Genomic DNA, 12,213 nt, shown 5'->3' with positions numbered 1-12,213 from the left:
CATTCCAGAACAATGTGACCTAATTCATATTTGCTCATTAATGCTGTTCTTTTGAACATCTCTTCTGAAAAAAAGTTTCCCCAAAATATTAAGCAGCACTGAAAACTTGAGTAACATCTACTAAAATTCAGCTTTATATATATTGGGTTTATATGTAGCGTATATGCACTTGAAATGATCAGGTTTACCTGGATGAATGAAATGTGAATGAAATGAAATGTGAATACCTTCTTCCTGGGCCGAAGCTTCTCCCTCCAGTCTTTCAGCTCCTGACTGTCCTCCTCATCCAGCTCCTTCAGTTTCTGAGTCTCATGCTCAATCAGAAGGTGGCATTTCTCATTCTGATGGCAAAAAAGAAAACAAATCAGATGTTACAATCAAAGATAGAGGGCAGAATAATTTCATTTAAAAGTAAATGTGCAAAAATGCAAGCACCAAGGAAAGAGGACAACAGTGAGATTGTGTGTGTGTGTGTGTGTTACAGACCTGCATCTGTTGAAGCTCTCTGATGTTGGAGTCACATTGCAGCTGCAGGTCTCTCATCTGGTTCTCATGTTTCTGATGCTGATGAAGTCTCTCATTCCTCTGTCTCTTGTCCTCTTGAGAAGCAAACTGCTCGAAATAAAGCAGAAAACCCCCTTAGGTCTTAACACAAGCCTGATTTCTCTGATCTTGACAAAGTTTTTCGAAAGAGGGTCTGACCTGTTTGATCTTCTCTCGGTCTTGCTCTGGTGTTCCTGTGCCAGTGATCCGCAGGCTCTTTTTAAACATCGCCATGCGGGTCTTGGCTTCACTGCGCTGGATCTTGGGCAGCCGGGTTTTTTCCTGTGCCTGCCTGTTCTTCATCTCCTCTATGAGCCGCTGGTTGTAACCCTGCATCTGCTCCTTCTCCTGGTAACCCGTCACGTGGGAATAAACAGTTAGAGAGTGGCTCCAAAAAATACCAGGCTTTGATTCGCTTTTGATTCACAGGTCTCACCTTTTCATGTCTTTTGAGAAGCTGATGTCTCTGCATGAAGTATTGATCCTTCAGCTGCTGCTTCAGCAACTGGTGTTTCTCCTGCAGGTGGCGCTCCTCCATCTCCCACATGGCTGCCTCTCGAGCTGTGGGTTTGTGAGCCAAAGAAAAGAGCAAATGGAGTGATTCTCAGCCATTAGAACCAGACCGTTTGACTCCATGCAGGTTTAGACATGTTTTGCAGACATGAAGTCATACAGTTCATTACAAATCATAGAAGGCCAATCTCAACTGGAATCATTTTCACTCGCACGTCACATCAAATGAGATCTGGGACGCACCCCAAGAGACATATGGCTGGCCTTTATAATTGGACCCCTGTCTGAAAATAACATGCAGTTTAGAGAGCGCTTTACTGTCTGTAGAAGCAGGTAGCATGTTTGGCTTGTTTCCTTCCCCTGGTTGGAGTTGAAAGTGTGACCTAGATAACTCGATCACCATATATGCGCAGCTAATTTATTTATAATGAACATAACCACAATTTGACACAAAAGGTCTACAGGACTTCCTCATAACATCAAACTGATGTTTGAAACTATTTGAGGTCATACTGCAGGCAAACAAAAAACACTTAACATGCTTTCCATTATTATTGATGCAAGAAAATTTTACAGAGGCCTCTGTTTATAGAGTGACTGACTATAGGCCTGTCACGATAGTCGATAAATCAATTAATCGCACGATAAAAAAATTAGCTCGAATATTTACATTTAAACTTTTTCCAATTTTTATTTCAAAAATGTAACACGTCATGATTTGGGGTAAGTCTGGAGCGCAGTCTGTGGACAGCCCACGGTAGAAAACAAACTCTCCGAGGGCACAGATGTCCCGGGAATAAAGAGATAACATCTCGAGTGACCAGCTTTGGGAAACGCCTTTACTTGTGTGTACTACGGTGTGGTTGCGTGTGTCAACGAGCCCAGTGAGTTAAACACACACACACACACAGACAGCGTGCGCGTCGTTTTGTCCTCCTTTCCAAGCGCTCGGGCAACAAGGACATTTCAGTAATGGATTTCCACCACCGAAAAACCCTTGCTGTAACTCTGCTACAAGATTTATTTACGAAGAAAAGTAAAAAACTCTGCAGTGTTTGGGTGCACCCCATTTTTCAAAAACAACGGGGAATTTCACCCCGAAGTGAGCTGATTGAGTTGGATCTGGAGCGCTTGCGTCATTCTGAAAAGCTGAGATGTTTTTAACTAGATGTGGAGCGGACAGGCCTGGAAAAAACGAGCACCACTTCGCTTCCATTATGAGAGCGCATACCGCACGTCTGCATTTGAAATAACGAACATGAGCACCCAAAAGACGTGATTTGTGAACGGCCCATTCATCGGTCAAAATATTTACTTTCAGTTAATGGTTAAACGGTCAATATGAGCTTCCCTAACTTGCATATAAACATAATATAACATACAAACATACAAAATTAATACATTTTAAGCCACACAGAGTCGACATGTTGGCATTTCTTGCTCAAAATCTGGCATAAAATAAAATAAAAGTGTATTGATCTTTGAAAAGCTATGCCTGGGTTATTATGCCATTATCATTATATTAGTTGAAACTGGTCTTAGAACGACAATATTATCATCTATCGCAATAATTTCTTTATACAGGCCTATGGCTGACCTCTCATGAATTGCTGCTTGTGGTTGAGACAGTCTCTCTCTATAGTGGCGATCTCTAGTTTGTGCTGCTGGATGATCTTCTTCAGAGCTCCATCCAGCTCCAGCTGCTGCCTCTGGAGAAACTCTTGCTCCTAAGAGACGGGTGAAGAAAGAACAAGAGAGAGGACGAAAGGAAGGAGGAAGAATCGGGTACAGAAAGAACAGGGGTGTTGTAAATTAGTGACTGTACATGATCATGCTCCGAGGGGAAGCAAAGTTCACATGAACTTGACCACAGCATTGATAACACTGCATTACACTTAAACCATTTAACATAGAGAAAACACTGATAATTTATGATAAATGGATAAAGATTTGTGAAAGGAAGGAACTAGAGAATAGATTAACAATACATAAAAAGTCACAGTACAGCGTAACAACCTAAAAGTAGGCCCAGACTGACGTTTTATTATATTTTCTTTGCTGATTTAGGGGCGGTAGCGAGGAGAGTCATCAGGATGGATTAAAACATGGTAAAATGTGTATTAAAACTTAAACTTAACTGGTTGCTCAAAGCTAAATGAAATATACAAACAATTTAATAAATGCAAAAAGGTTGTACACTACCGTTCAAAAGACTTGGGCTGCCTTTTTAAAACAAGTCTATTACGCTCACCAAAGCTACATTTGTTTGATCAAAAATATAGTGAAAAGAACTATTGTAAAATATTACAATTTAAAATAGCTCCTATTAAATGCATTTCGGTTCAACGCATCCTTGCCTGAATAAAAAGTATTAATTTCTTCAAACAAACATATTTACCTTCAAACTTTTGAATGGTAGTGAAAGTATTTGTATAATTTTATAAATTACATGCATTCTAATTCGGTCATATCCATGTGGGCCTGCCTAAAAGACATATAATAACATTGAAATATGACTTCACCGGAGCAATACTGTTAAAACAAACATAATGTATAAGCTAATACAATAATAATAATGATCATCATCATCATAAAACATTTCAAATGTCACCCTGATCTTCAGCTCCTGCTTTGAACTTGGCCTTTGGTGGCACATAGAAAAAAAAGCAGCACGTGACGCACATAAACTTGACTAGAGTTTCAGTAACAGTATGAGAGAGTGAGCGGATAGAAGAGATACTGAGACACTGCAGCAACACAGCGACAGCACTGAGCACTCCAGAACAACAGAGAACCTTCCTGCCCGCATGTGCCGTCCACATCACATTAAACACTACTGCACTGTAACAAAGAGACATGCTTCAGTGGAATCGTGTACAACATAATCAAATCAGTTCTGCTAGTGTCACTCAGCAAATATACACTAATTCAGATGTGACAACAGTGTACTGATTCCAGGGAGGCTCACATGAACTTCCAAAGAGATGTGCTTGACGACTTTCATTTTCATACTAGACTGTACATCATTTTCTGGTCTATTTTCTCCCGTTTTAAAGTTTGTAAGCTAATACAATTTTAATCACTAAACTACAGCTGTTACACTGTGAATGTGCATTTGTGTGTGCATCTGCTCTGTTTCGTGTGTGAGGGACAGGCACATGTGAGAGGGTTGAGTCACAAGGAGAGTGGAGACTTACATCCTGCATCTGAGCGTTGAACAGAGCACATGAGGACAACTGAAAAGACTGTATCATAACCTGGGCCACACCCTGTGGAGTAAAACACAGCCAACTCCACCATGTGAGGAACAGGGGACACACACCAGCACTCAAGCGTATCGCACGCAAACCAGACACACATCACAGTATCATCCAGGCTTCTCATTGCACTAATCTGTTAGTTTCCTGGGTCACGTGCAGTGAAATCAGTTCTTCCAGACGATGGACGGAGAGCGGGTTTAGCAGCTGGTGAATCTGAAGGACCATGATCAGTTAGCGCAGCTGTCGTCCTTCACATGCGTGATGAGATGAAGCAGTCAATATTAGTCTTTTAGGTTTAATCCTTGAATTTGATGCAACATCCAATGTGGCCATATGTGGATATCCCTCCCTTTTTTATCACTTTAGCTACTTTTAAGCAACACACATTTCTAACAGGTGCATAAAATCAAAGAGCTGTATGTTTCAGAGTAAAGCACAGCACTGTGTTCTTTTACACATGAGCAGCTCACGATCTGATGTTTTCAGTGTCTTGGTTTGAACTCATGAACTCATCTCTGGATCTGCTCTGAGTCTGGGCCGCTTATAACATAGGAACATTGATGGGCAGAAAACAGAAGTGGAAGTGTGTGTGTGTGTGTAATAACTGATAACTAAATTACCTCTTCATGTTCAATGACTGCTAGGTCTTCCTTCAAGCGTTTCATGAGCTCTTTTCTTATGTGTTTAGGGGACATTCCGACCTCTTGTTTGACCTACAGTGTGAGCATGCAGACTGTTGGGAATGAAGGCTTTACTTGCGTAGGGACTGATTATGGAATTCATTAGTCGAAGAATGTCATGCAAAGTCTGCCAGGAAGGGTTAATTTACAGTTTAGTATTTGAGAGGTAATCATCCCCAAACCATTGATGATGTCCGACTGGGTTAGCAGTTAATATAGAGATGATTCCAACAGCCCATGATCAGCTACTACCGATAAGAGTTGTTCAGAAGCCGAAGAACAGTGAAAGCCCACTAACAGCTGCTAATATAGATCCCTCTTTTACCTCCACAACCATTACAGCCATCAGAATATAGATCCCTTCAAAGTAATCTCTAAAAGATGCACACTTCTATATTGCTGACAATTATTGTTTTGTGAAGGAAGCTGAAATGTGTCAGCAGGTCAATGTTTTCAGCAGATCAGCATGAGAAGTCAAGTGTCAAAATGTCAGGAAACAGAGACATTTCCCTGCGGGGTCAAAACCGTTGAACTGAACCTAGAATATCTTTGTTCGCAAAAATGCCAGTCAATGTCTTACCGAAAATATTAACACTTGCTTTTTGTCACAATTTGTGTGTGAATTTTTTATAAATATTACACAAATAGAGTAAGATTTACTATTCTAAAAGTAAATATGTTATAATTTAATATACACTACCGTTAAAAGTTTGGGGTCAGTAAGTTTTTTTTGTGTGTTTTAGAAATAAGTCTCTTATGCTCACAGAGAGTGCATACTGTATACTTGATCAAAAATACAGTTTTACATTAAAATATGATTACAGTTTTAATTGTAATTTTAATATGGCAAAGCTGAATTTTCAGCAGTCATTACACCAGTCTTCAGTGTCACATGATTCTTCAGAAATCATTATAACATGCTGAATTGCTGCTCAATAAATATCTTGTATTATTTATCAAATTTTTAAAAACAGCTGTGCTGCTCATAATTTTGTGGACATCATGTTACATTTCAGGATTCAGTTCAAAAGCAGCATTTATTTGAAATAAAAATATTTATAACAAATGTCTTCACTGTCAGTTTTGATACATTTTATGAATCCTTGCTTAAGCATAAGTTTGTTTTAATAAAGTATAAAGAAAAAAAAATCATACTAACCCCAACCTTTTGAACAGTACTGCATATATTACTTTATCTGATGCTCAGCAATAGAGGTGTACATCTTGCAATGAAGGTCAATTTTAGCAGTATTTTTTTTTAAATGAATGGAAACTATCCTAGTACATAGTCATAGTCTATAAATACAGTGCGTTCCTGTTAAGAGAAGAGGCCCTTCACCACAGCACTGATCTCCACTCATTACAACACACTCACACAGGCAACATAATTAGTGACAGTTACAAAAACATAATATCAAAAACATGTCATTTTACATTCACTTATGTTATTACTTCATAGGTACAAATAATAAATATCAAGAAATCTTTGAACAGTGTGTCATGAAAGGGAGAAAGAGAGGGAGAGAAATGAAACATTGCCTTATCTGAATCCATTAAGGCACTTTGTTCATGCATATGACAGCATTAGAGAGGAACAAGCTGTCTGGTACAAGTGTCAAAGAAAAAGTTAAACTTTAAAAAGAAAGAACTTAAGAGAGACTCTAATAGTGCTAATACAGTTTGCCACTCGCTCTAAGCATGTATCATGCTGGCTGATAATCATGCTGCAACAAGAGACAGCAAAAATGTGATTTATTATTATGATGTTACTGACTATGAAAGCACATGCATCATGCATCACTACCTTAAAGCAAATAAGACTAACTAAACTAAACTCTGTTTCCCTGAAGCCATGCATGCACTGAAATCCCTTCATGCATGAGCAACACTTGAAAACACCAGCAGGAGGAAGATGAGATGAACTTAAAAGAGCCTTTATTTTGCTTTTAAGCCATTGCTTAGCACCCAATTAACCTTTAAAGCTGTCTCTGCAGCCTCTCTGAGGATGGAGGTAACTGAATGTGAAAGCCAGGGTTTTGTTCGGCAAACATAACGTGATAAGAAAAGAACAGCTTTGCATTTACAAGTCTGAATACAAAGCAAGAGACACTGCTGAGATGTGTCTAAGAGGACAGATGAGAAAAAATCAATTCCATTTGCAGCTGCATTGTGAATCAGAAGCAAAGCTGCCAATGTACATTAGCCAAACGCAAGAGTGTCTGTTTGGCTTTTGCATTCCCAGAAAACAAGAATGAAAAAAAGCTGCTAAAAGCATACTAATTAGGGATGAGCATGAGTAATCCAACAGTCAAGTACTCATTCTCCTAACTCGTTGACTAGCAAATACTACTCACAAATAGACTGTCACCTTTGCAAATGTAAAAAAAAAAAAACTGTTAGGGTACTTTGCTATTAGATTACTCTAAATGCTCATCCTTAGAACCAACAATTAACAGGTCACGGTCTGATGAACAAATACATGCAAAGCAAGTACAGTGCATCAGAGTCTGCATCTCTCTTTCTCGGTTACCTCTTTTTTGCGGTTCTTCAGCATGTTCTGGAACTTCGAGAGCTCCTTGTCCTGCTCTGCTTTGATCCTCTTGGCCTCATCTCTCAGCCGGTTGGTGTGGTCCTGCTCCAGACGCTCTATGGTCTGTTTCTGCTGTTTCTCAAGGTTCTCCACCTCTTGGTCATACTGACGTTTCTTTCCCTGGAGACAGAGTTAGAAAGAGGAATACAGTATTACTGTAAATGACCATGAATGCATGTCAAGCAACCTGAGCTTTGTCCTTGTGTCTCTCTGAAACATCAACAAGCTGTTAAACCTGAGCTAACAGTGAGCAGCCCAACCAAAATAAACAAAGGCTTCAATTAAGTTATTACCAAATTCAATGAGTTTGGAGCTAATCTTTCTGCTGTTGATGGCTGTCATTTTGCTTTCAATCAGAACATACATGATGTCAGGTGTGGGAGATATGGAAAAAAATATTCAGGAAAATCATGATTGACGATTTTATCATGATACTTTGTCATGTTGGTTTTACTATTTTGCAAGTTGCTTGAGCAGTACAGCCAAACTAATTTTTGTTAATGTTGTTAACCAAACAGTTACTGGTCCCCAGTGACTTCCAAAGTATTTTTTTCTACTATCAAAGTCAATGTGGACCAGCAACTGTTTGGTTACCCACATTCTTCAAAATATGTGCTTATGTGTTCAGCACAATAAATAAATTAATACAGGTTTGTGAAAACATGAGAGTAAGTAAATAATGACTGAATTAAAATTTTTGGGTGAACTCTACTTTTAAGTTGCAGGATGTTTAGTACTTTAAGTTGTTTTAAGACCTGCATGCATCCAATATAAAGACACGTGTGTGTTTCTCTCAACTGTTTACTTTCACTTTGGACATAACCAGTTGTATTTATGTAAACCTGTTGTGTTTTTGACAGTATTAGTGCAAACAGACACGAAAGATAACCAGTAAACAGGCGTTGTTTGACGGGCTTTTAAGTGTACACGATCAGAAAAAGCGAATATCAGAACAGCATACAAATGAAATATTTAACTGGCAAGGCTTTAAAGCACATACAAATAATGTACTTATGTGATTGTGAACAAGTGCAGTGTCCCGTGAGTGTAAATCTTGTGCCGAGTTAACATTTGATGTGAATGTATGTCGGGTTGTACAGTATATTGAGACGGAGGCGACAAAACTGCGCTGCAGCGCGATACTATAATATTTCTTCAAAAGAAGATCATTGAGACATTTTAATCGCCTGCAATCAAAAATCATGATATCGCACACAGCCCACTACATGGCGTTCAATAAAAAGCTATTTGAAAACAGATATTGGACCATATTTGAATGGGTGGAGCTATAGATCACAATATTACAAAAACAGAAACCAGGCATTGTTCGTTTCAGTGGTGGTCGGTTAGGACAAAATCTCAGATTAACATGAGAGAGATGGTTTATATGAATCAATCTTGTTGTGTCCCTGAATCATGCTACATCTGAGTCTAGTAAAGAAAACTAAAACAGTTCTTTCAGTGTTTAAGGACAAAACATAAGAGTATACAATAAACAGTGGATGACATTGGATTACAATTTTGAATGTAAAGAAAACTAGTGAGGGAATGAGGGTGCTGACCGCCATTTCCTGCTCGAAGCGTCTGAAGAGCTGCTCTTTCTGCTGCTGCAGTTTATTGCTGAGCTGCTGTTGAGCTCTTTGCTCCTCTTTTTGCAGCAGCCTCAGTTCTCTTAGCTCCTGACGCCTACAGAACAACAAACAATATAAAATATGATTTATGCATTAACAAGATAAATTATCATTTCGCTAATTTAACGAGAAACAGTAACTGATGTCAGCTTATATACCTCAAAAATCTCAGTTCCTCACTCTTGGTGTCATTGTCATTGACAATCTTGGATGTGGTGACACTGACTTCCACCCCGTCGACCATAAACTTGCGGGTCTTTTTCAGAGTTTTCTTTTGGCGCCTGTTGTCCTGTGGGATTGAATAAAGTTTAGTGACAATATTTTATATATATTATATATATATATATATATATATATATATATGGGCACAGTAATATATATACCTGTATTGAAAGAGAACCTTCTTTGTTTTTGGACAGGAAGCTGGAGATTGACAGATTAATGTCAATGCTGTTAGTATCTGCAGCAGAACTGCTGCCTGAGTCAGAGTCTTTCTCCTTTTCAGCATCAGGTTTCGTCACTTCTGAATTCTGGTCACTCTCAGGCACAGTAGGTGCTTCCTGGATCTCTGGTCTGTCTTCGTGGGCTTCTTGAGGTTCCTCTGTTGAGCTGACCTCCTCTACTTTTGCACCATTGATGACAACAACAGGGAATTCATTCACAGAGTTGTTCTCTTCTACATCTACCCCCTTGGTTGCAATATCGTCTTTGGGTTCTGAACCCTCCCCCTTATCTCCAGCTTTTTCTTGGTCTTCTATTGCCACTGGAGGAAGACCCTCCTTTATCTCTTGTGTAGAAACATCTGGTGAAGTTTCAGTTTGCTCCTCCTTTAACTCTTCTGTTGGGACATGTGGTGAGGGTACCGTTCTCTCATCTTCCACTGGTTCCTTTTTATTCATTACTTCTTCTGTCTCAATTTTGTCTTCAGTTATTTCTGCAACCTCATTTGATTCAGTGATGGCTTCTTCAGTAACACCAACAGATTTGTTCTCCGGTGCAGCTATATCTGAAGGTTGGGTAGGTTCCTCTTCTTCATCTTCGGTGGTTTGTGTTTTGGCTTCCTGCTGTGGTTCTTTATACTCTTCTTTTGTCTGCTGTGGTGGCTCTTCCACCTTCACTTCCTTCTTCTCTTCCTCCCCAGTTTCCTCACTGACGGTTACAATCTCTTGGAGGACAGTGTCATCTGATACTGGAGGGTTTGGCTGACCAGTAATCTCTTCTTCAATGGTCACAGGTGTGTGAGATTCGTCATGTTTAGGTATGGCTTCCTCACCTGAAGGTGATTCCTCATTGCTAGTATCTGATGGACTGGCTTCATTCATCTTCTCATCCTCAACATGGATGGATTCGCTGGTGTCTACCACCATGTCGGAGATCTTATCACTGACTTGATTGTCTGAACTGGGTTTTCTTTCAGGTTCAGCCTTCTCTGTGACAGACTCAAGAGCTGGCATATTCTGACACTGCCTCTCATCCTCCAAGCTGCCAAAGCTGGTGTCCGATAATGCACGTTTGTGTCCAGGCACCACCTACATATACCAAATGAAGATTAAAAAATGTCTGAAGCATCAAAATACTGTGTGCTGTGCAAGCGGATAATCAAAGAATTAAGCATGGAAACAAAGGCACCATATTATCAAGACAATTTCACATTCTCTGAATGGGTTTCTATGTTTTTAAAGTGGCTTATGTTCATACCGGCTGGGACTCTGGCTCTTCTTCCTCCTCTTCCTCTTTTCCTTCTTCAATCTCCTCAAACACTTCGGCTTTAGCCTCCGCAATCAGCTCTCGCAGTGGTTTGTTATCCATCACATTCGAAACAAATGGATGCTGAAAGTAGACCATGGCTGATTACTATCTTGCTCATTTTAATTTCATCCTTTCAACTGAAATGCAAGAAATACAAGATGGCCTAACCTGTAAGAGCTGCAATGCATTCCACCTGTTGTCTACATTCTTATCCAGTGCTTTCCGCAGGAAATCACTGAACTCAGGAGACCTGTTTAACACAGCGGAAGAACAAATATATAGCCTGTGTTGCATGTGAAGGGGCTTTAAATTTAGAGTATTACAGTCATAACTATTAAGCAACAGGCTATGCATTTCCAGGCTGATCATGTGTTGTGACTCAGAGTGGGCGACTGCTTTATATGATTCTTCAGCTCAGTAGCCTCCAGCCTGAATTTATAGTTTTTCAATTGGGTGGAGATGTATCATATCAGTCAAAACATTTCCAAGTACAACCCTTTAACTTAACTCACTGAAATATTCTGTCCTCAGAAACAATCAACATTGCTTATATTATTCGCATTTTACTTCAGTATTGTGGAAGATCATGGCACTGTGAGTCATAACTCTCACCATCGTGATGGAGTTAAGAGTGTGGGGGGCTCAGACTTTGCTATTTTTAGCAGGACTCTCATTGGGTTCATCTCGTGGTTGGGTGGCTCGATCTGTGCCAGCTCGATCAGAGTCACCCCCAGGGACCAGATGTCTGCTTTGTAGTCATACGGTCTGTCCTTCGACGTCTCACACATCACCACCTCGGGTGCCATCCTTACATTAAAGAGATTGAGGGAGGGAGGGAATTGTCAGCAACTGAGAATAAAGGAGCTTATTATGTGCCATATTAACAGCTCTGTTCTTATGTAGTGACAGATCTCATGATTCAATGCAAGATTTAATAACTGAGTGACTAACCAGTATGGTGTTCCAATGAAAGAGTCTCTTCTCTGAATGGTCTTTGTATTCTTTGCAGACACTCCAAAGTCAGCTGAGAAGAAACAGTGATAGTGACATACAATATGGCTGACATTCATAAACAATTTAACATTGATTAATAAACAAATTTAAAAGCTAAAATTAACATCTCAGTTTTCTTTAATACCATATTAACTGGTAAAGATACATTTCTGATTCTTTTTGACCAAAGGACATTTCCGTGACCTTTACAGATTTTTCGGGTTTCTGGACAAAAATGTAAAAAAATTTAATTA

The 12,213-nt window shown here is 39.5% G+C and overlaps 1 protein-coding gene across 3 annotated transcripts in view; it reads right to left on the bottom strand.

Moving 5' to 3' along the window:
- The window catches only part of LOC128026215 (STE20-like serine/threonine-protein kinase), a 28,668-nt gene that overhangs the window by 1,670 nt on the left and 14,785 nt on the right, over positions 1-12,213 (bottom strand). Inside the window, exons 5-18 of one of the 3 annotated variants that reach the window (XM_052613073.1) lie at positions 11,918-11,990; positions 11,579-11,773; positions 11,135-11,216; positions 10,916-11,047; positions 9,601-10,746; positions 9,376-9,506; positions 9,149-9,272; positions 7,527-7,706; positions 4,937-5,029; positions 2,654-2,783; positions 980-1,104; positions 703-891; positions 487-612; positions 228-341 (exon numbers count right to left, since the gene is read on the bottom strand). In XM_052613073.1, coding sequence (XP_052469033.1) covers positions 228-341; positions 487-612; positions 703-891; positions 980-1,104; positions 2,654-2,783; positions 4,937-5,029; positions 7,527-7,706; positions 9,149-9,272; positions 9,376-9,506; positions 9,601-10,746; positions 10,916-11,047; positions 11,135-11,216; positions 11,579-11,773; positions 11,918-11,990 — 2,840 coding nt within the window. Of the gene's footprint in view, positions 1-227; positions 342-486; positions 613-702; positions 892-979; positions 1,105-2,653; positions 2,784-4,253; positions 4,326-4,936; positions 5,030-7,526; positions 7,707-9,148; positions 9,273-9,375; positions 9,507-9,600; positions 10,747-10,915; positions 11,048-11,134; positions 11,217-11,578; positions 11,774-11,917; positions 11,991-12,213 lie in introns of all 3 variants that reach the window. The other 2 variants (XM_052613074.1, XM_052613075.1) reach the window with 2 other exon arrangements.

The sequence above is a fragment of the Carassius gibelio genome, chromosome A13 (genome assembly GCF_023724105.1).
Source record: "Carassius gibelio isolate Cgi1373 ecotype wild population from Czech Republic chromosome A13, carGib1.2-hapl.c, whole genome shotgun sequence".
NCBI classification, from domain to species: Eukaryota; Metazoa; Chordata; class Actinopteri; order Cypriniformes; family Cyprinidae; genus Carassius; species Carassius gibelio.
The sequence above is the reverse complement of the archived record's forward strand: the minus strand, read 5'-3'. Positions and strand labels throughout refer to the sequence as shown.